This window comes from Phaethon aethereus (genome assembly GCF_964289735.1).
Source record: "Phaethon aethereus genome assembly, chromosome: 11".
Lineage (NCBI taxonomy): Eukaryota > Metazoa > Chordata > Aves > Phaethontiformes > Phaethontidae > Phaethon > Phaethon aethereus.
Window position 1 is genome coordinate 9,150,687 of NC_138587.1, and position 22,140 is coordinate 9,172,826.

The 22,140-nt window shown below is 44.2% G+C and overlaps 1 protein-coding gene across 8 annotated transcripts in view; it reads left to right on the forward strand.

Moving 5' to 3' along the window:
* Positions 1–22,140, forward strand: part of CADPS (calcium dependent secretion activator) — a gene marked incomplete at its 3' end in the record, with an annotated part of 218,948 nt that overhangs the window by 164,580 nt on the left and 32,228 nt on the right. For 6 of the 8 annotated variants that reach the window (XM_082004650.1, XM_082004652.1, XM_082004653.1 and 3 more), the window contains 5 exons: positions 4,226–4,382; positions 5,384–5,525; positions 12,208–12,354; positions 15,468–15,623; positions 18,531–18,678. In XM_082004650.1, coding sequence (XP_081860776.1) covers positions 4,226–4,382; positions 5,384–5,525; positions 12,208–12,354; positions 15,468–15,623; positions 18,531–18,678 — 750 coding nt within the window. The remainder of the gene's footprint in view (positions 1–4,225; positions 4,383–5,383; positions 5,526–12,207; positions 12,355–15,467; positions 15,624–18,530; positions 18,679–22,140) is intronic. The other 2 variants (XM_082004656.1, XM_082004657.1) reach the window with 1 other exon arrangement.

Below are 22,140 nucleotides of genomic sequence, written 5' to 3' on the forward strand. Positions count from 1 at the left end.
ATTGTGGCATAGTAGTCCAGTCCATGCATGTAGCAATGGGTATATTTTACGAGCGCTGCAGTTACATCCCAACACAACCCTACCTGCCTGGACTCTCTCCTCAGCCTGTTGTTACCTCTGTCGTTTTGCATTCGCCCAACCTCTACTACACTGTGGTGGAGATGGACTAAGTACTACACGAGTGGCTAGAATGGTAGTGGTCTTCCTCTGGTTTTGTCTGTATGTGCCTTGTACTGGATATACAGTATTTATATGTAGAGAGAGAATATATGGGGTGAAGAGTGAAATAAACATTTTTACTAAAGCAAGAGGGTGCTCGAGGGTGCTGCGCTTGCGCACGAACTGCGATAACCTGTACAAGGGTAACCAGTGTTTTATTCCACTCATCACCAGCACAGGCTGGATGTACAACCGGCCGGGAAGGAGCTGTTTTTAAAATGCAGGTTATTTTGAAAAGAGTAGAATTCTGAAGGAAGCGATTGCAGGGCCGGTCATGTTCGGCCAGCCACGCTACCCAGATCCTCACCAGGAGGAAGGCTCAAAACTGTTCTCCAGCATCTTTTGTGTCACAAGGTTTTGATTAGAGACAGAAGGTTAATGCCAAAGCAGATAGGAGGCATCCCGGTCCCTTGTTCTGAACGGTGACCTGGAAGGATGAAATTCATCTCTCTCCAGAAGCCCGGCACGCTGTCGTTATTGAATCCCTGTCCTGAGGGTGGCTCTGGCATTTCAGCAGCGTACAGGCGGTTGGCCAGCTCTCTCCACACTTTGAATTGCACCCAAAGGAAGGGAGAGAAGAGGCTGGGTGGTTTGTCACTGATTTTTATCATGCATTGTAGCCGCATTATGCTCTCACTGTGCAAAGAGAATTGCTGAGGTATTGCACTTCCCCCCCCCCCCAAATTATTCCACGTGAGGGTTTTTTTGACACGTTGTCCATTCACCTGGAGAAGGTTCGACCTGCGAGATACGACTTTTCGGTCTACTTCGAATGTTCAGCAGAAAACTAAATTGTGCCACTTACTGAAGAAATTTACTGAAAGCCAACAGTTTTTGCCATTAAAACATGTCCCTTTTTTCCCCACATGGACATCCAGGCAGACTCACTAATGAGAACCCAGAAAATAATACTCAGAGCATGGAAAACGGTCAAAAAACATTACAACAGAAGTACCATGGCTAGTCAGCTGGGTTTGTCTTACCCCTAAGAGAGAAGCAAACCAGTGCAAGCAGGAATGCAACAGGAACCGTGTGCCTACGTCTGTAATCTGGGAGAGCGGGAGGTCTCTGTCATTGTGTCATCTCTCCCTTCAGATGTCTCCCACCTCCCTTTCCCTTCCTCTGGATGACTGATGACAAATGCCAGAGATGATGCCATTCACCTATTTTTAAACTTGTGTTTTCTCTCTCTATGTATACGTATGTGTATATGTATATATGTATTTTAACTCCTTGAGGTCATACATATATACATGTGTATCCATGTGTAAAATATACAATAATAGGTGTGTTTGGCTAGAAAGCACACTTTTTTTCCCCCTTTACATTGTGTTTTAAGCAAAGCAGGTAAGTAGATGGTAAATACATGAAATGTTACCATCTTGAAGGAGATTTTCAAAGTATGGCGTTACCGCTCCCACCACAGGAAGGTCCTGCTCACCGAGACTAGGGAGGAGGAGGTTGAGGATCCTGACTAAGTTAAAGACTTATGGAGCTAAAATTTGACTTTTCCAGCAAAAGGGAAACTGTGACTGGTTTGGGCTTTTTTTTTTCCACAAATGATCACATGCTTTTCTTCATAATTTCTCTTAAAAATAGCTTTTTTTTTTTTTTTTCCTTTTTCATGGAAGCAGGTCTTTATTGCAGGACTCTGAAGTGTTTATGTTGGGATTTGTTGCAGAAGATATTCTTTGGCCTCCCCTCTTTTCCCTCCCCGCAAAATGCCGGTTGCCGTTGGCCCTTCGTAGCGATCGCTCTTTGCCTGCAGACCCGTGGGCAGTATCCGATGGGGGCACAGCGTGGCGGGCTCGTGGCAGCCGGAGGCACAGCCAGAGAAACCACGCCAGCGCCAGGACAGCCCGGCATCCTCCTTGAAAATCACAGACGAGCGCTGCTGGTTTTAAGAGGATCCCCCCGCAGCCCTGTGGCTCAGCGTCTGCTCGTTTCATGCCTGTGCTTGAGGAGAAGGTTTGAGGAGGCATCAGGAGCAGACCTGGGTCTTGATGTTTTCGGTTCGTGGGTGGTTTCGCAGCGGTGCGACACCTCCCGAGGCAGCGCTGCCCGGCGTCCGGCGGTGTGCTCCGTCGGAGACCAGCACCAAACGTCAGAGGAAGAGCCAAGAGCATTGCCACGCACGCTCAGCCCTCCGGGCTCCCTCACCGCCGTTTCGGCTTTTCCAGAGTAACGACTCTGCGAACGCCCGTGGCCGCCGTCACCACGGCCCCTGAGCTTTCCAAGCACCCCCGGGCAGGCGTTGCTGCAGCGGTGCCCGACGGCTCCCTCCGTGTGCGTGGGGCTGGGGCAGGCTGGAGCCTGGTGCAGCCACCTTGTCCCCATGCCATGACCACAGGCACACGGGAACCTGCTGGTGTTGCCGCTCGGGGCACGGCGTTTGCCCGGCCTACCCCTGCGTGCACCGAAGCCTCTACGGCACAGCCCACCTCATCCGCATCTTCACCCCCATGACAGGGCACGCCCAGTGCTAAGATTATTTGGGGAGGGGTTGGTTATTTTGGTTATTTTACATCTTGGATGTGCTCCGGGCTCGTAACACAGCGCCACGTCCAACCGATGTATGTCTTAACACCAGTTTTATATCAACTCATGGAATAATAGCAAGGCCATGTCAGCCCGCTTTATATTTTGGGGGAACAAAGGAGTGGAAATAGTCCCAAAGACCCCCTGCAGATATCGCTGGCAGCTGAGAAGTCGGGCCCAAATAGGAAGAATTAAAGGGGTCCGTGGCAGTAACCCGGTTGTGGGGCACTGCTCCCGCTCCGTGGCCGAGCGAAGCAGCAGCTGGAGTTGTGCTCTGCACATCAGTGCGGTTCTTCATCAGTGAATCAAAACTGAACCCTGAGAAAGTCAAAGTCTGTTCTGCTTATTCCTGTCTGCGAAAATCTGCAAACAATACCCCTCCCTGACTGGCAATTCCTCTTCGAACTGATTCATCTATTCCCAGTCCTTTCCGTTTCATCGCCAGTCTTGTGCCTATGCTAGAAGTTTCTTTCCCCTGCAAAGTGCCGGAAAGCTGTTTCTTAGATCCTTTAAATCCCTGAGTAATATCCTGTCGCTTCAAAATGACAGCACATGGTCCTAACGACAGCACTTCTCATATTGCATGTTCCCAGCCAGAAGTGATTACTAAACACGCATGCATGCGTTTGCAGCATTCACATCTGAGCCATGTATGATGTGAATGTCACGTCAGAGAGCCCGTACAGTGAATTTTAAGGACCCACGTGCATGAGAATGAGTTACTTCACCGATATTTTTTGGTTTTCAAGTTTAGATATATTTTTTCCTGCCTCTGTGAGAATATAGGCTTGCCGTAGATTTTTTTTTTTATCTTGGCATGTTGATGATAGAGCTTTGTAATCGGTTTCCTAATCAGTAGCTTTATGAAGGTGGTAGTGTGTTTCTATGGGTGTGTGTAGCTAACCATGTAAAATGAACAGTGCTGGAACAACTTTTACTGGTTTGAAATATCTCTGAAGGAGAGCATGAGTGATTTAGGACAGATTTAAATGTCTTAGGCTTCTAGTTTTTCAAGACAAATAGAAGTAGTGAATCCAAATAAAATTTAAACTGTTGAAAAACACAGCAGAAAACCCACAAGCAGAGTGAAGAAACTCCCAAATTTCTATACTTTAGAATAAGAATTACTTGATTTTTTTCCTGATAATTAGCATAAATAAAGATGATTGAAGTCATTTATTGTAAATTGAACAGACAAAACCTTCTCTGCCGCGTTACAGCTGCGTGCCTTTGCGGTGGAGCTCTGAATAGATCCTCTACAAGAAACTTTTGTATTAAAATAGCAGTGCCTAATTCCTGTGATTAGCGCTGCCTGTGCAGGCTAGCACTTCAAAGCACTGTTCTCTTTACAATAAAGGTAGTTTCCATGGGATGCACATTTTTTTAGAGATATGTGGCCTAACGTCTTTCCCTGTGTTTTATTAGAACTAATATACTTCTTTATTATCTTTTTCTACCAACTCTGAAGGCCTTTGCTTGGTGGTCAGACTTAATGGTCGAGCACGCGGAGACCTTCCTGTCACTGTTTGCAGTGGATATGGATGCTGCGTTAGAGGTGCAACCCCCAGACACCTGGGACAGCTTTCCGCTCTTTCAGCTTCTAAACGATTCCCTCCGTAGTGACTGTATGTATTGTGTTTTCATCATTTCTTTTTCAGTGGGCAGCTCAGGTTACTGATAATACTTTCAGCCTCTGCGTACTGCAAGGGAACTGAGATGGGTAGAGATTTACGGTACATGCTCTTTTAGCATCAGCTTGATTTTGTTCCATTTCCACTAGAAAAAAAGCACACAGACACCCCTTAAATCAAATGTCTCAGTCGAAGGTGAGAGTTGAACTTTTGTTTCGCTTCACCTTCTCCAGTCTCTTGGTAATGGCTGCCTGTTAAGCGGGGAATTAGGTCCTCTAGCTCGCTGCCATTACATATATGTATCGTTTTATATGTGTTTACCACGTTTATTTAACACGTAGTAAAACAGTCCCTGCTTTAAAAGTTTTTATTGAAGGGAGGAAAATATTAAAGTAAATGGAAGCAGGAGTAGTTCAGAAGGGTAGTGCTTTGTGAAATAAGGCTCTTCTCCAAAGCACGTGGGCCCATGCCTTCAAAACCCATGAGGATTTGGCACTCTCACGGGTGGTCCGACTGCTCCCCAGGGAGCTGGTGGCAGAATTGGCATTGCCTTCAGTTAGGTCCCAGACCTAAGTTAGCCTCAGTTAGCTTTCTAAGACCACGTAAAAAAGCCAGGGACTCATCCTCAGAGAGCAATTTCCAGCATCACGGTAGTGAGTAACCAAAGCAGAAACAATTCTCCTACCTGCTAAAGCCATACTGTTTGCCATGCTGTATTTCTTACATCCGTTTTATTCACAGGAAGTAATAACGTATTTGTAAGTTTGACATTAATGGAAAAGAAGGTCCGTTGTCCGTTTATTTGTTTGGAGTAAGAAGCCATTCCTGCTGTCTTTGTCGTGAACACTGGTGCCTGATATCAGCTCCTGTTATGTTCTTGAAGTTCCTTCCTGTTCGCTGACAAATTCGTTGTGTAATGAAGTGCCATGCTGTGGTTTGTGACAGAGGTTTTAGTAACAGTAGTGTCTTACTATACTTTTATTTATCTATTCTAGATAATTTGTGCAATGGAAAATTCCACAAACACCTCCAAGACCTGTTTGCTCCACTTGTTGTTAGATATGTCGATCTGATGGAGTCCTCAATTGCACAGTCAATTCACAGGGGCTTTGAGCGGGAGTCATGGGAGCCAGTAAAGTAAGGAAACCTCCTTTGATACAATCGGAATTTGGGTTCAAATGGATGGAGATTCATACAGAGATGAATTAGCAAACATTTAGACTGGACATGCAGAACGTGCTTTAGATTTTCTAGTTTAATGCTAAAAATAGAAGGCCTGATCTCTTTCAGGGTTTTCAAGTTAATGAGGGAAATGGTATTTGCTTTTTGAAATGCATTGCTGCCTCAGTTTGAACCATGTGCCTTTGGACGTGGAAGCGTGGAAATGTGAAAACTTTCTTAGCTGGCATGGCTTTTTGGATCCCGTTCTAAAACGCCTTTTCCAGTGCTGCTTTTGAACTCAAACAGCTCCTTTTCAGAACAAAAAAACCCCTTGCTTCTCTGTGTTCAGTCCAGCCCTGTAACCTGTGTGAGACACTGCTGTACTTTTTCTTCGCAATACTCATTTTTTCCACCCACCCCGTGGAGGGATAGTGCAGCGTTGTGCTTCTCGCACCAGCCCCGCGGCTGATGGCTGCACGTGTCCCCGTGTCCCAGGGCAGCTCTGCCGGGCCCCAGCTCCCTTGCCTGTAGCACTAGGCGTGCAGAAACCATCGTCAAACACAGGCGAGATGATTCAAGCAGAACCAGCTATTAAATTTGGAGAACTAGGAATTTACCAGCAAGAAATGAGTAGCCTGAGAGAAACCCAAAGTGAACTCGGGAGCTGGTGAATGATGAAAATGTGGCATGTGCTGTGGATTGCTCTTGTTATTTCACGGGTTTTGAAGCACTGGTGAACCCTGTCATGCTTGCACTAAAAAGCCAAGTCAGATCCTACAGAGGAAAAGAACTGACTTTTCCTTTTAATAAAGGTATTAAAAGAGAAAGATCAACCCTTTGCGAACAGCGTGTCTGATGGTGGCTCAGACAGGGGATTTGGACCAGGTGACATCTGGAAGGACTCTTTTCCCTGCTTTTTTGTGATTCCTTAGGCAAAGTTAAGTGGCGCTGCACTCTCAGAGGTTGCTGCATAAAAGAACGTGTGGTCTTTCAGGGCTTTTCACACCAAATATGTTCCGTTTACAAGGAAAAGAGATTTTGTTCAGCAGCCAGCCTCCCATATGCGACCTGGAGTCTGAGTACCCAGGTTTTTTTCTTTCTTTCTAGTGCATCCTCAGCATCCGTAAGGATTCTGCCTGCCAAGTCTCAGGCCTTTTCTTGACACCTGATCATCCCCTCTGTTTTGAGTGCGGTTAAGTGGCTGGCATTCAGGATTCTCTCTCACTTTCCATTTGCTGTCTTTGGTCTGCAGGCTAACAGGATTAAAAATCCTAAAAAATCTTGTTTCAAATAAGCAGATGTGACCCAGAAAACATACAAGAAATAGATCTTCCGAGTAGGAGAATGCCATTTTTACAGCCACTCCTTCAAGCAGAATTGCACTTCGAAGTTAGCATTAACTTTAGTCTGAGAGTTCTGCTTTAGTAGTGAATATGTTTGTATTCCCTTGTCTGTCATGAAAGAGGCAGTTAACTCTGTGTACCTGTCTGCCTCAGTTGAGCAGTCAATAAGAAATTTGTTCTGCTTTTTTCTTTTGTCAGAAGCTGACATCATTTTGGCTTTTAATGACTTCTGTGGCTTAGCCATAGATGTACGTAACTACTTGGTCATAGTCCTTGCCTGTCAAAATACTTTGTCCCTGGCTATGCCATTATCAATCATTTTCAAGGTATCTTTGATAATTTTTAAAAGATCTTTTCGTGGTTCTTTTGTAATGGTTAGTCCCTTCTGGAGATGAGCTACAGAGTGCTTTGAGCGTTGCAGTTCCAAGCGAAAGCCCAGGCTGGACTGTCTGTCTTACAGACTCGGGTATTTAATAGATTTCTTCCAGCAGGAAAGTGGGTGCTTTTCACAAGAATCTCGTGTCCATCTGGTGAAAAGATGATGCACTCTGGGTTTGGTTTTTTTCACTAGTTGGTATTTTGTTCTTGTGTCTTGCACACCAAAGTGCAAGTTGCAAATGCTGGCTTTACGTGGTGTGGCCTGGTGAAGGAAGACGCCAGCGAATGCACAGAGGGTGGCACATACTGTGTAAGAGAAAAGAGGGGTGTCGTTCCTAGGATCTTATGACAGTTTGGATGTGATGTTCAGAACTAAATGTTAAGGCATCTTCATTTTTTGCCTCCTGGGCAGACCACCTGCTCCACTTTGTCTGATCGACAGTAAACTTGCAGAAAAACTCAGGTCAGAGACTTATTTTGTTTGATTTGCCCTCATGTATCTACTGCCTTCTCCCGCTACATGTCCATGCTGCAGCACAGTTGAATTCTTGGCAATTGATTCTCAAATAGTTTGGACCAGGCAATTCCCATCCAGGCCATGGCCTTCCATTGCCACCCTTCCAGCAAAACTTTTTGGGAACTGAGAACACTGCAGTATGTTTTTCCGTGGCTTTCCTCTGCTTTGGAGAAAGGCCTTCAGGTTGGCCAGAAAAGGTAAATCACTGGGGATGTCCGTTCCACCGAGCTTACTGTTGTCCTGCTTTGGATCTCTACAGTGAATTGTGAGAAGGAAATCTCATTATCTCCTGTTAACCAAGAAATTATTCCACAACACAGAGTCTTTTGAAAGGGTTTCTCTATGCTTGCGCTTGCAATCAAGGCTGAAATATGTAGCCCTCCATAACCTGACCAGATGGCAGTTTGCAAGCATGTATTTCTTCTATTTTCATTGCCGAATACTCTGCACCTTATGCTACAAGGAGTTAGGTATAGAAATCACAGTGAGAGAGATACTGTTAAGTATTGGAAACACGGGGGGGAAAAGCATCGATGTAATGTGCTCATGAGGGCTATGTAATCTGCCTCTGCAGAGCTGCTGAATTTGCAGGGGGTCCGTGCCCTATAGCTAGAGCAGCTGGTGTGCTTGTATGAATCCACGCAGAGAAATGTGGAACACTTGTCCTTCGCACAGTCATCCAAATACGGAGGATGCAGAGTAGGTCTGTTCTCTGGTGAGTTGAGAGGTCTTGGAAAAGTAGGGTTTGCAATGGGGGTTTTTTCATGCAGAGAACGCTGATTTATCTTGCAACCAGCAGACACGTATGTGTGTGTGTGCGTCTCTGTGTGTGTGTCTGTGTTGAAAGGACTTTTTGAGCAAATGCTAAAGCCAGTGCAATGACAACCAGTTTCAATCGCTTGACTGGGACGTTATTCATTGACCTATGGCTGTCTCTACTGCACTGTAGTCCTGGCTTTAGCACCTATTAGTTGCTCACTAACCCTTTGGAAACTATTCATAAATGTATCGTTAATATAAATGTAAGAACCTGAACAGTATGATTATATTAATCATTTTATAAATTTGTACTACTACAAACTGCTAGTGAAAAATGTTTCCCCTTAGAAGAAGCATCATTGTAGTGAAAAATGAGTATTTCTATTACTATTCTGGGTGTCAGTCAGAGGAAGAGCACAGATTTGACTGCCTACTTTGCTATCAAGCTCTTTGCTTCACATCAAGGCTTTTGTGAAAAGATTTGCTCTTGAGCATTTGCTCAGCCTAGGCAGTAAGGCTGTAAGCATTTACAAGCGTAAATTACATTTACAAAAAAAATTTGCATCTTCCATCACTAAATCATTTCAGGCATCCCATAGGAACTGAGCGTTCAAGTATGGACAAGGCTCTCCATTTAGCTCTATTCTGAAGCCAGGAGACAACTCAGTAAAAATACTGTGATTTTTGTGCCCTCCTTTCAGTACTAGGGCAGCTCTACAGGAGCAGCCCCTGTGCAATTGGACTTGTTTTCTGTGATCAATGCTACAGTACAGTGTGAGCGCTGGGATATTGTCCGAGGGTATGTTGCTGGTCTGTTTGCGCTGAGGATTTCCCAGCAGACAGTCCAGGTGAAAACCATTTACACAGCCACCAGACACAAACAGGGGTGAATCAGAAGAAGCCAAGAAAACAAGCAGTACAGCTCCAGAGAACGCGTCTTTTATCAAACGTATCAGGATCCAGTCCTGAAGCTGAGTCGCCTTAAATCAGACAGCCCTCATCTTGTTAATGCAAATGCCCACATTCCCTGCCTGATGGCTGAGGTTATATTTAGCCATCTATATTAAATAGGCATGGCTGGCTTCTAGAAACAGTTTCTCATCTTGGACCTGTAGTTTTATGGTCTGAGCAACTGCAGGCTGGAACATTTGTTGGTAATATTAATCATTTTTTACAGGTCTCACTGCAACTGTTAGTCAGATAATTAGATCGGTTGAACCTGCAAAACTGTGCATGTCAATTCAGGAGAATATTTTTTAAATTAGTTACTGTATGTTAACTTACTATACTCCATTATTTTGCTGTTTTGTTTTGTTTTAAGAGTACTAACTTATTCTTGCAACATATCCTTGCATCAGCAAAATAATGTGTTGTATAAAAGAAATATGTTTCCTTGTGAATATAGTATACTGTTTACTCTAGAAGTCATATTTTATTAATACAGTGTTTTTATTAATATAACACTGTCACTTCTTGAATTTTAATATTAAAACCAAAGGTCCTCTGATTTATGTATTTACCATCTGGCTAAGTTATTTAAGTTGCTTTTCCTTATACATTTATATGTTGTCCACCTCTTACTATTTTTTTATTTATTCCATATCAGTATCTAACCACATGCACTGCCATTTCTAAAGATCTAACACTCTCTCAATCACTGTGGAGTCTGTGTCTCATTCAATAATCATATCATCTTAATAGCAGATACAGTATGAATGGAAATAATGGACAGCTTTGTTACGTTAGTAAATTCTCATGTCTGCTTACGCCTGCCAAAGAGAACAAGCAGATAGAGTGAAGTCAAATCTACTAAGAATCATAGAAACAAAAGAAAACAAGAACATACTTTTTTTTCACTAGAAAAAGACTTTGGATTGTGGTTTTCCTCCCCAGCAAGGGAGTTTATTCACCAAGGGAAAATTAATATCAAGTCTTTTCCCTAAGACTTGCCACCAATGACAAGCTGAGCTCTCGCAGAGATGGGGTTCAGATCTTCTGTTGCGTTAGGAAACGGTCATTCAGTATAGGCAGCTCAATTCCATTTCTTCAGTTTTTGATATATAAAACTTGCAGTAAGAAATGGGAGTTCAAAATATGACTCAAGGAAGTTGCTAAGATTTTTAATATGCCTTAAAAGACATAGTGTCTAATTTGATAGTTTTCCAGGAGTCCAGATTATGCTGCCTGTACAGTAACCAATTTAGTCCAGGGGAATGGGAGAGACTTCCTAAGGTGGCATGTCCTGGTGCAGTCACTGGGAGCAGGGAAGATTGAACGCTGAAGCTGTGTCCATGCACATCAATAGAAAAACTTCCAGTAGCTTCAGCAGTGCAGGGTGAAGCTGAAATCCTGAAGTCCTGATTCCATTTTCACTGAGCCCAAATAACGATCCGGTGAAAACGGTGTCAAAGCGTCTGGTTTTGTTCCTCAAATGGGACTGTGAAAACATCTATGGATTGTGTCCCCGTGTGCCATACAGCATTACTGGATTAAGGCAGAAACAAGATACGCCTTCAAAACTGGCTTCTTTTCTGTGAGCCACGAAACATGGGAGCTGGGTAACTGAGTTCTATCTTTTGCTGATTCCCAAATCCCATGACATTTTTATTTTGCATGTAAAATATAACGGTGATGAGATACTAAAACAGAATTAGACCAATTATAACACCTAGAGACCTAGCACATTAAATACATCAGGGTGTTTTGCAAACTTGGGGCACGCGGTGCTGTTACACTGCACGTTGTTTCAGGAGAGTACGTCGCATTAAATCAGTACACTAGCCCACTTTCAAAAGATCTCTATTTGCATAACAGCTGCATGTCTGAAAGTATTTATTGAAGTTGTGATGTCCAAGTACACATGCTTCATAAGTTAACCTCTGAATGTCTTAGTCACCCCATGGCCCATTTCCAGCCAAGAAATACTCATGTACCAGTCCTGGGTTTATTAAGTGCAGTTCATTCACAGCGCACGCGTGGAGCTGGGCAACCTGCAGGACCCATTTTCTCCGCACCCAGGAATGCAAGGGCAGGCTCAGGGCATGAGTCTTCACTGAGGAGGAGCCTTGTGGTTCACCATTTCGTTGCTCCAGATTAGCCCATCTTTGCTATTTGTAGAGTACAAAGTAATAAACAGAGAGGCTTTGGAGTTGAAATCCTGACTCCATTGAATTTGGTGGCAAGAAAAACTCGTACGGACTTCTGCAGGGCTGACACCTCAAACTCTCGGTTTATTAGTTTGAATCCAAATTCTCTAGTAGATCTCTTAGTTTAGCTCTTTCATCCAGCCTAACTGAGTGCGAGAGCTGCGGCTCACTTCCTTACGAGAGATTTCTCCGAGGAAAGGCTGCTCTCCGCACTCCGAAACGGTATCGGACTTGAAAGCGGAGTTACTTTCTGTGGGTGTTCGAGTACTCTGTTAATCTGCTACCTTGTGGTTCTTCTTTCATTCTGTTTGAAGTAACTTGCTTTTTATTGCAGACTGCAAACCCAGTACACTTAAGCTTCCATACTCATGCTTCTTTCTGAAATGTTTTGCTTTAGTTTTTTAACTGTCGTCGTGCTGTGAATTTGCAGATTTGTTTATGAGCGTCACGTGCTTCTGCTACATCTGCATTGTCACTGTTATGGTATTTTTTCTTTCTGTCTGTTTCTTCCACAGGAGTTTAACAAGTAATCTGCCCAATGTGAATCTACCAAATGTGAATCTCCCTAAAGTACCAAATCTACCAGTTAACATCCCACTAGGCATCCCACAAATGCCTAGCTTTTCTGCACCGTCATGGATGGCTGCTATTTATGATTCTGAGTGTGTATTCGGTTCAAATTAGATCTCATTTAAATTTAAAGTAATCTTGGCATGGATATGTATTGTTTGTTTCTGCGCATTATATAAAACTTTAAAGAGTGATACAGTTAATTAGACGTTTTCTGAATGAGACACTGGTGAATTTCTGGCATGTGTATTTTCAGGGGTTTTTTTGTATAAATCTTGAAAATTTGTCTTACTCCCACTGCGAGTTTGAGCAAGTATCTTGCTTTACAAAATAGCTGTCGACAATGGGACATGATCTGAACAACAGTTTATGATGTGACGTTATGTGTCTCAGCAAAGAGTTTTGTCCAAAAGAGAAGATGAACCAATTTCGGTGCCAGTCAACCAATTTTTGTGGACCAGATGTAGATCTAAAAGTGAATTTTATTTAATGGAAGCTCTGCATTTCCCGGATAATAATTTTTGTCTTGATTTTGATGAAACAGAAAGAGGAACACCCTGCAACGATTCTTATTCATGTTGGGGGAGGCCCCAGGGAGCACTTAAAGCTCCATAGGCACCATTACAGCCCGAATAATGCCGTGACCAACTAAAGAAATGTTATTTTCAACGTGCGCTTTAGATTATGGCCTGGAAAATCTGGCGTGGTGTCAAAGCAGTTGATCTGTAGGAGCCTCGTTCTCCCAGGTCCCTGTCCGAACGTCCCAGGGTACACGGGTGGAGCTCAGGAGGGACATACGGCAAATCCTGAGCACAGATTAGGCAACTTCGGTTTTTATAGCAGATTTCCCTTTAAAGTCCCAGCCACCAAGCAGGTACACAGTGGGCTAAACCCGCATCTCAGCATTTGAGATGATAGCTCATCTCCCAAGGTGTCCTAGCACAGGAACGAGATCTTGCCAGTTCTCCATCCAAATTCCTAGAGGGTTATTTAGGGTTGGCATAGGATGGTCTCAGCCAGCACTATACCGATGTGTTGCTTTTTCCCTACCTTCTCACTTAAAAGATAAAACTGAAGAAGCCCCCTCAAAACTATCCCCTTCACTGTTACTGAAACACCCTCGATTACATCTACACCTGGAGTCCACCAAAACGCCTCTGCCATTAGCCTCGCGCAGGCTGGACGGCAGAGCAGTTGTAATGAACCACAAGTAAAGCAAACACTGATGTTTGATTTTTTAATAGATTTTTTAAACTTCTAAAATATTAAAAGTGGTTGTTTATGTTTCAAAGCTATGCAACTCATATTCATGCTAAGATAGCTATATTAAAGGCTAGCTTAGGCAGTTGTCTGTAAAGAGTACTTGGAAGTTTTAATCTTTCTCTGTGCATGCTTTGTGGTATTGCCCTTGAAAAGATAAGAATCATGTCATGACAGAAAATTGGGTAATCCCTCTGAAGACACTTGAGCATCAATGGTATATTGCAAGCTGCCTGTGCAATTAGAGTAATTGCGGTGCTCACGAGCAAAATATTAACAATGCATCTTGGAAATTAATATACTATGTTACTTACTTGCATGGAGCCCTAATCAAAAGTGAGAAAAAGACCAAGAATAATACTTCCAAAATTTTGAAACCAAATGGATGTCATAATGTTGCTGTAGTAAATACCAATTGTTGTATTTGTACGTATTTAGTTATTTAAAACACAAATTCATGCAGGTCCAAAACTGGGTTTAGACTGTTAAAGCTGATTTATCCCCAAGCACAGGTCTGAACCAGGCGCACCTAAAAGCTGCCGGTAGATGAACACTTGAGACTGTTGTACCAACTGGTCCCCTGGTTAAAGGGAATGCCTGATTCTTTATCTTTTCATTTCCTTTTACTCACCCTTCCCCTCCATCAAGGACATGTTACCTGTGGCTTAGTGTCAGCTATGTTTCTCCTACAACCGAGAGGATTCATTCTTTATCCGTTAACTCCGTTAGCGCAGGACCCCGCAGGACCCCTCTAGCATGTTGGGACGATGGTTCTCACCTTGCAGTAGCCGTGTATGCATTAGCTGCGATCTCCTCTAGCATTAACTCAATGCAGCTGGCATCTGTCACAATAGAAACACCCTCCCTCATCTGTTTCTATAGATGATGTCAGCACAAGTGGTTCTGCATGGTGTGTTAAATATCTTCTAAATTACCGTGTTAGCATTAGTGGTATGCGAGGAGGGGGTTGAAACTCTTGAAGGTCCCTTGGTAATTGTTCTGGAAAAAAGTGAGGGAGAAGGAGAGAGGGAGCGAAAAGGGTTATGAATGCATAAATTTCTCCGCACAAACAGAGCGCAATCCAGTTCTGTATTTTTATTCTGTAAAAGTGGAGGTTTGAGATATAATTACACTGTGAAAAGAGCCGGTGTCGCTACACACTGCAGGACCAAAGACTTCCATCTGGGCAGGGGTGTGGGTACGAGAATATACGCTTGGGAGAGAAATTCAGAGTTTTCTGATAGACCAAAGATGTTGCCAAATACTTTATTTTTTTTGAATGGAAATTTGTTGTCCTATAGACGCCTTTGTAAGAGGCAGATCTGTGAAAAGGTGCAGCAGTCAATCCTGCTAAAACTCCTGGATATGAGATGTCTAGTGCCCTTAGCTCAATTGACTTATCCCAATTTTTTTTTCAGCTTTTCAAGAGATAAAGTGTGTCCTCGCTCACCACTTGTTAGCACTGTCCCTTACCTGGAAACGGGGGCCTCACGGGGGGGGGACAAGGCAAACTCAAGGTATAATTTGGAGGGGGGAGAATTGCATGAAACCCTAAAATTGAATAACTGCATACAGTCTAGTATGGCAGTTATTATTGATCAAGGATTTTCTACCACAATTTCGGGCCTTAATTCTTAATAATCACATACATTAATGTGGTTATTAACTAAGGCTGATTTTTACCATACACACATTCTTCCTGTTAATATGTGTAACTCATAACGTTGTCTTACTCATTTGGTCTGGAAAGTTTTGTGGGTGATGACAGCAAGGTAGATTAGGCAACTGTATGGTAAAACTCAAAATCCTGATGGTGGAGATTGCCAGCGTTGTCCTGTGTATGAAACTACTGTCTGCCCTACACTTGTTGCAGGAATGGTCTCCACATCAGGTTACAAAGAGCCTGATGCCACTTATGACTTTTGTTCTCATTTTGCCCTGCCAGCAATGGATCAGGCACCTCAGAAGATCTGTTCTGGAAACTCGATGCCCTACAGACCTTCATTCGGGATTTGCACTGGCCTGAGGAGGAGTTTGGAAAACACTTAGAGCAACGCTTGAAGCTTATGGCGAGTGACATGATTGAGTCCTGCGTGAAAAGGTACATGCCCATGAGCAAACTAGTCATGTTTCTCATAGGAGCTCACAGGATGCAATGTTTTTTTCTGTCTTCTTATCAGTGAAGCTCCACTTCAACCACCATTTCTTAGTGACCCCAGCTCAGCTCTGCCCAGCACAGGCGTGGTGGAAAGCCACCCTGTTGCTGGGATTTGTGGACTCTCCCAAGCAAGCACTTCTCTGTTGAGACTCTGGAGAGTGCATATTCACAATAAGGCAATAAATCACCCTTTCTTTCAAGCTTTATGGGATGTCACTTATTTTCGGTGCCACACACGAGGTCAAGTCTTTGTAAATATGGTTTGGTGTTGATGGGGTTGAGTGCTGAAGGCATAGCCCTAAGTAAGATCCCAGCACCCACCTGAAAAACACAGATCCATGAAAAAACAAGCAAAAAAGTCATCCCAGAAAGGGGATATTGTGTAGCTTGCCACACAGGCTTCACATCTGCCGTCGACTGAGAAAAGCTGTTGTATCATCAGCCACATTACAGGATGCTCACCTCCAGATCTTCCAAAACAGAGAGGTTTTGAGGTTTTCTTAAAAACTTTTAAACATTCAGGCAGCTGTCATTGTGAAAACAAAATGTTAAGGTTAAATTTCCAACCTTTCCAGAGTAATTTATGTCTATTTGGCGTGAGAGGTGATGAGGCAGGAGGAGGAAATGAACTTTGCATTCCATTGTGCAGAAATTAATAGACAAAGGGGTGAACCAAAGGAAAAATGGGTGCCAAATACAGCTAGTAGATGCTAATATTAGCTGCAATGTGTGAGGTGGCTGTTCTGTACCACAATTGCCCGGCCACTCTGCAAGTGCGAGTGTGGCATTTATTGTACACATGTTCCTCAGTCTGGATATGCAATGTCGCCGTAGGAGAAGGCACGTTTGGTCCCTGAGGTGTAGGCAGGAGACTCGCCCACTGGAAGGCAGACAGCTCAAGGCTTGCTCTGGAATAAAACCCAGTACATTTTAAGTGCAATGAGTTGGTCGTGATGTCTTTGGCATTGAGCAAGTTCCCCTTTATTGCAGCAGCTCATCTTTGGTCCTTTGGCTGGCAGGAACACTGAGCTTCAGTTGTCCTCCAGTTGTCAGACCGTCCTTTAGGAGCAAAACCAGTGCTGGAGCTCTGCTGTCTGCTCTGCCCCCAGCACCACCAGCAAAACACATATTTTCTTTCTTTTTTCTTTTTCTTTTTTTTGTTTTTAATTGGAACCAAGGCACCTTAGCTACACCTGCAGTGCAGTTATAGCTGCGATGATCTATAGAAATCAGACCAGGTTGGCTCAGCTGAGATAACTGGGGAAAAATAAGCAAGCTTCCACGTACATCAGAAGAAGGGCCTCTGTGATTTCAGAGCCAGGGTTTTTTTCCCAACTGCTTCAACCTTTTTACAGATACGTTGCCCCTCTGTAAAAACCTGGCCCAGCTTGTAATGGTATGACTATATATAATGGTTCTGAGTGTAAGTAAGTAGGAACATGCTCATCTCTGCGAGGAGATGGAAAATCCCAGTCACTTTGGGTCCTTTCAGTAATTATCAAGATTCTAGTCCCCGAGTCCAGGCTAAATCTGGCACTGGTAATTAAATCAGTTCAAATGCCACTGCTGATGTAAACCAATATGCTGCCTTCCCTATTTATATCACCTGCAAACAGGGCCTGGCTAAGGTTTCTTTAGCAATTTCAGTTTGACACAACATTTTTCTTCGCGTCTGTCTCTGAACTGTTGAATACCATGGAGGAGCCACCCCGCCTTCCACACCGGGTTGTATTTCGGTGCTGTCAGGAGAGCAGCCCTTGCAAAGAAGGCCTGTTTTGCTCATAAATCCAGGCAGGAGGACCTATGTACCAGCTCAGATTTCATCCCAAGAATGGAAGTTTCACATTTGTAAATGAGTTTTAATTTGCATAACCCTTGGGGGATCGTTGAAGATCAGAGTTATTCCTGGGCTGGATATTATTTGTTATGTCTAAATTGAAGCTCCTATGTTAATTTGTTGGCAGATTCTGTCTGATGTGATAATTGTTCTCTGTTAAGTTGGATTAGTGAGCTACCTCAGGAATCTGCAGAGGGGCTCCAAAGGCGGGCAAGGCAATGCCCACGGTACTGCAGAGTACTCCCCATGTTAGACTCATGGATGCCTTGGTATTTCAAAATACCACACGAGATCAAATCCTGTAGTCTTTGGCCCAGCAAAGCTCCTGGTGTTACACCGTTTGTAACTGCCAGGGGCATCAAATTTGAGCTCAGTGGAACCTCAGGAGAGCAGTGACGTGTGGGCTTGTGCCATGCGTGTGCGTGTGTTCATATGTGCACGACTGCGACTGTGCACATTTTGCAGACGTATTCTGGTGAGTATGTATGCTTCAGGGGAACTACTGCTATGAACTTATGAGACAATTAGGAACTTTCAGCAAGCAAAGTCATGTAGACCTAATAATGCAATGATCTGGCAATGTCCTTTCATTCAAGCGATGAAGGAGCTTCTGTTACTTGTAGTTGATAACATGGAGCTATAGGAGCTTCCTTTAATGCGTCAGGCTTGCGATTTGTCTGTGGTTATAAATCAGCTAATGCAACCAAATTATAGGTGTACATTGACGCTGCTGTTTGTAACATCATCACACTGTTTATCAAGTATGAGAAAGTAATAATTTCCCTGAAACCGTTGCACACTTTATAAATAGTGCGTATTCTGGAAAGTGGGTTTCTTTTTAAACTGGAAAATCATTTTTAGTAAAAGTACATTTGTAACAATTGCACTATAACACTCCCAGCAGCATTCAGCTTTCTGGTTTGTTGAACTCTTGTCAGTATTGTTTCACATTATTATTCACATTCAGTATGTTAAAAAGAAACTGAAACATCTTTTTTTCTTTTCCTTAACAGAACCAGGATTGCATTTGAAGTAAAGCTGCAGAAAACCAGCCGATCAACAGATTTCCGAGTCCCTCAATCAATATGCACCATGTTTAATGTCATGGTGGATGCCAAAGCTCAGTCAACAAAGCTTTGCAGTATGGAAATGGGCCAAGAGGTAACGATGCAGGTTCTTCCCTTCACAGCTTTTAAAGACAATGTCATGAAATTTCCTGCCTCCTGTTGTGCTTGTTTCAGAGGCGTTGTATCCGTTGTGGATTTAGCCTTCCATAGAGAGTGTGCGGATGAATACCCAGGAAGGTTGCTCTCAGATAAATCTAATGAATATAAACATTTGGAATCCCTGTCACTTAGGAGTGACTTTTTGCAAGGACTGTGGTGTGCATAAGGTATCTCTTAAGCTTGCTTGATGCATGATGATTGTATATATTGAGTCATTGGCTGCACCTTGGAGCCAGGTGTCGGCAACACACTTTCTGTGTATGACTATTTTCTGTAGACAAACATAAGGAAAATGGAAGTGCCAAGTTGTTGCTGTGATGCTTGCAGGGAAAAGACAAAAAACAAAACACCAAAACAGATAACTTCCAAAAGTCGATTGAAATTCCAGCTGCTGTGACTTCCTTGAGTACTTACTGGCTATAATCAGCAAGCTTGATGATCCTGGGTTTCCAGGTTCTTAATGACTCAAGTTGCCAAACAACAAACCTGTTTTAATTAATTGCTGTTACATTTTTTCTTCTGAAGCCATAGTTGCAGGTTGAAGTTTCTGTGAATTGATGTATGATTTAGAAAGACATGGTAAATTGGACTAAATCAAATGCATCATAATGATCATTTTGCTGTAGTGGCCTCGAGTCAAATTAAATACTCCTATACCAGTCTAGAACAAATTCACAAACACTGCTTGGCTGTCATATCGTGCTGCTTGTCAGCATTTCCTAGATAAGACCTCTCGCTACAACTTTCTGTGATCAGATTTTGCAGTGAATCATTGCAAGTTGTTTTTCTGGTTTTTTAGTTGCTTACCTCACTCTGTTCTTCTGAGAAGTCTTGGTCCAAAGGCCACTGAATGCAGCAGGGATCCTTGCCCTGATGTCAGTGGTGTTTGGATCACACCCAGCTTTCTTTTTATTTTTCTTATACATGTTTCAGTTATGACATTTTATTTATGAGAGTCACCTTGCAAGAGAGGTTTCAAACTGCTCATCATCAGGTTCTTCCTTTGTCCTCCAGGTCAGCTGAGGCAGATCTTGAGTGGGCTTTTGTTGTCTGAGCCTGGACATCAACTTCTCTACCATCTTCTTTTCCATACTTATACCCATTTATCTCCCCAAATCCCTCATCCTGCAGCTGCTGCAACATCTGCCCTGGCAGGGCCCCGTCAGCCAGGAAGGGCCGTGGTTGTGATGCTCCCCGCTGCAAAACAGGATCAAACCCTTGTGCATTATACCAGCACAGTCCCTGGGGACAGGGACATTCTGAAGATCAAGGAGACTCCAATATGACAGAGCAAGCTCATTGCGTTCGTAAGATTGGCAGGTTAAGCGTTCAGATGGCACAAGACTGATAGTGTCAGCTGCGGCTGGATATCGTGTGACCAGGCACTCGCTGCACCTTTCCATGCTAACTTGTGATGCTCTGTGCTTGCCACAGTTTCCTCCGAATTTTGAGCATCCGTTGCACATTCGGCCTGAGTCCAATTGCCAGTGAGAGGGCGGCGGTGCGGTTGTTTCTCCGCTGTCCTCAGCTGCAGCAGGGATTAGCTCTGCAAAGCCGCCTGTGCCGCTTCAAGAAGGCGTTTGGTACGGCAGCTCGGAGACAGCCTAACTCCCGTGGCAAGCAGCAGTTGCTGGGGCATAAGGTTTTTAACAGATAGCTGAACTAATAGACCTGTAAAGCAGATGTAAATTATCGGTGCATAAGTTACCGTTTAGGGATGCAGTATTTTATACACCCTCCCTTTTTCTTTTCTTCCTTCTAACGGGTGTTCCAACCTCCCCCTCCGTTCGCTTGTGCCACTTCGTATTTCAGCTGCCTCCATCTCCTCTTCTTGAAGCTGCCTAGACCTGTGTGCTGAGATGGTCACGCTGGGGGGTTAAAGTTAAGATAAAGGTCTGTCGTTACACCCCACAAGGGGAGGACAAAATGCCACCCCACCTCTCCCAGTCCCTGGTGGAAACGATCAGGCAGTCAGATAGACAGCAGAGGGATGGGAACCTGGGTTTCGAGCCCGGATCTTCCTCCGTAATTCGGGGAGCTGGATCTGTGCATCGCTGAATCCCTCTGTCCCCCCATCCCCGGTGCATGGCCGCCTGCAGCCCCGCCGGGGAGGGATGGACAGGGAGGGAGGGACAGATGCTCCTCCCTGACAGGACCCTCCCTCAGTACCGCAGCTGCTGCGTGGCTCCTAAAATACGTGGTCCCTTTGCAGACAGTTCAAAAGCAGCAAAAAGGGTTCACATTGCCCGCCGCGGTGTTCGCGCAGGGGCCTTTGCCCAGACCTAGCCGGAGAAGACATTTTGACTGGAAACAAACCAGTGGTTTTTCTGACGGTCCAGGCTGCATGTGGGCAGAGACTCTCCCGACGCGTTACTTGACCTCGCTGCCGCCGTTTCCCTCCCACCCCGAAGGCCTTCCCCTTCCCTACCTTACACTCACTTTAACAGATACTTGAATGCATTTTGTGAGCATTACCCTGTGAAACAAACACCCATCATTTCATTTCCATTTCCTTGTCTCTAAAGGCAGCTGTTAAAACATTTGGTAAACATACTTTACCATCTTAAATATTTATTTTTCCTCTGAATTTTTAATACATCTAAGGGGATAAATGTATGTATTAAATGTTTCTCAGTTGGTCTAGTATGTTTCTATTTAATATCTAAGGTCAGATGGTCCTTAGAGAAATACAACGTACACACAATCTGTTACACGACAAGGCAAGATACTCATCACATAAAGTCAAGTTGCATCATTGTAGTGCACTGATTACGGATTGTAATAATTGAGCTAATAGAAAGCTGCGATGAACTCGATCGAAAGCGGGGGCTACGCTGGGCAAAGCAAACCAGTTATGCGATCTTTAACCTCAGGCGTTTTCATAAGAAATGTAGAAGGAGCTGTTAGAAACGCTGGTCTATGAGCCAGGCATCAGTGAAAGCAGCACCAAGCAGTCGTTTTCCAAACCGCCGCCTCCTCCCACGCCGTCCTGCCCGGGGCTCATCTTCCCCAGGCGGACAGAGCAGGGTGCACATCGCTGCGGCCGCCCGCGGGACCCGCAGCCTCACGGGCCCTGTTCTGCACCGTCACTGGCCCTGGCGCTGGCTCCGAGTCTGCCCCGGGGATTGCGGCCGCGACGGGAATGGATCAGAGTCCATGACCTTGGTGTGAGCGCAGGGTCCTCTCCTGCTCTCGGGACTGCAGTTTTATTCCACCAGGGTCTTACTTGCTTTCTACACAAGCTTCTAATTGAAAACACATCAGTCAGTGCAGTTCGCAGCGTAGTGTTTTGCACGTAGGTAGCCATTTTTGAGTTAAAAGTCATGACTGACTTACCCAGTGAAAACAGTTCGCTAAATCCTTGGTTGCGAGGTCTTCCACGCACACAGAAAATGCA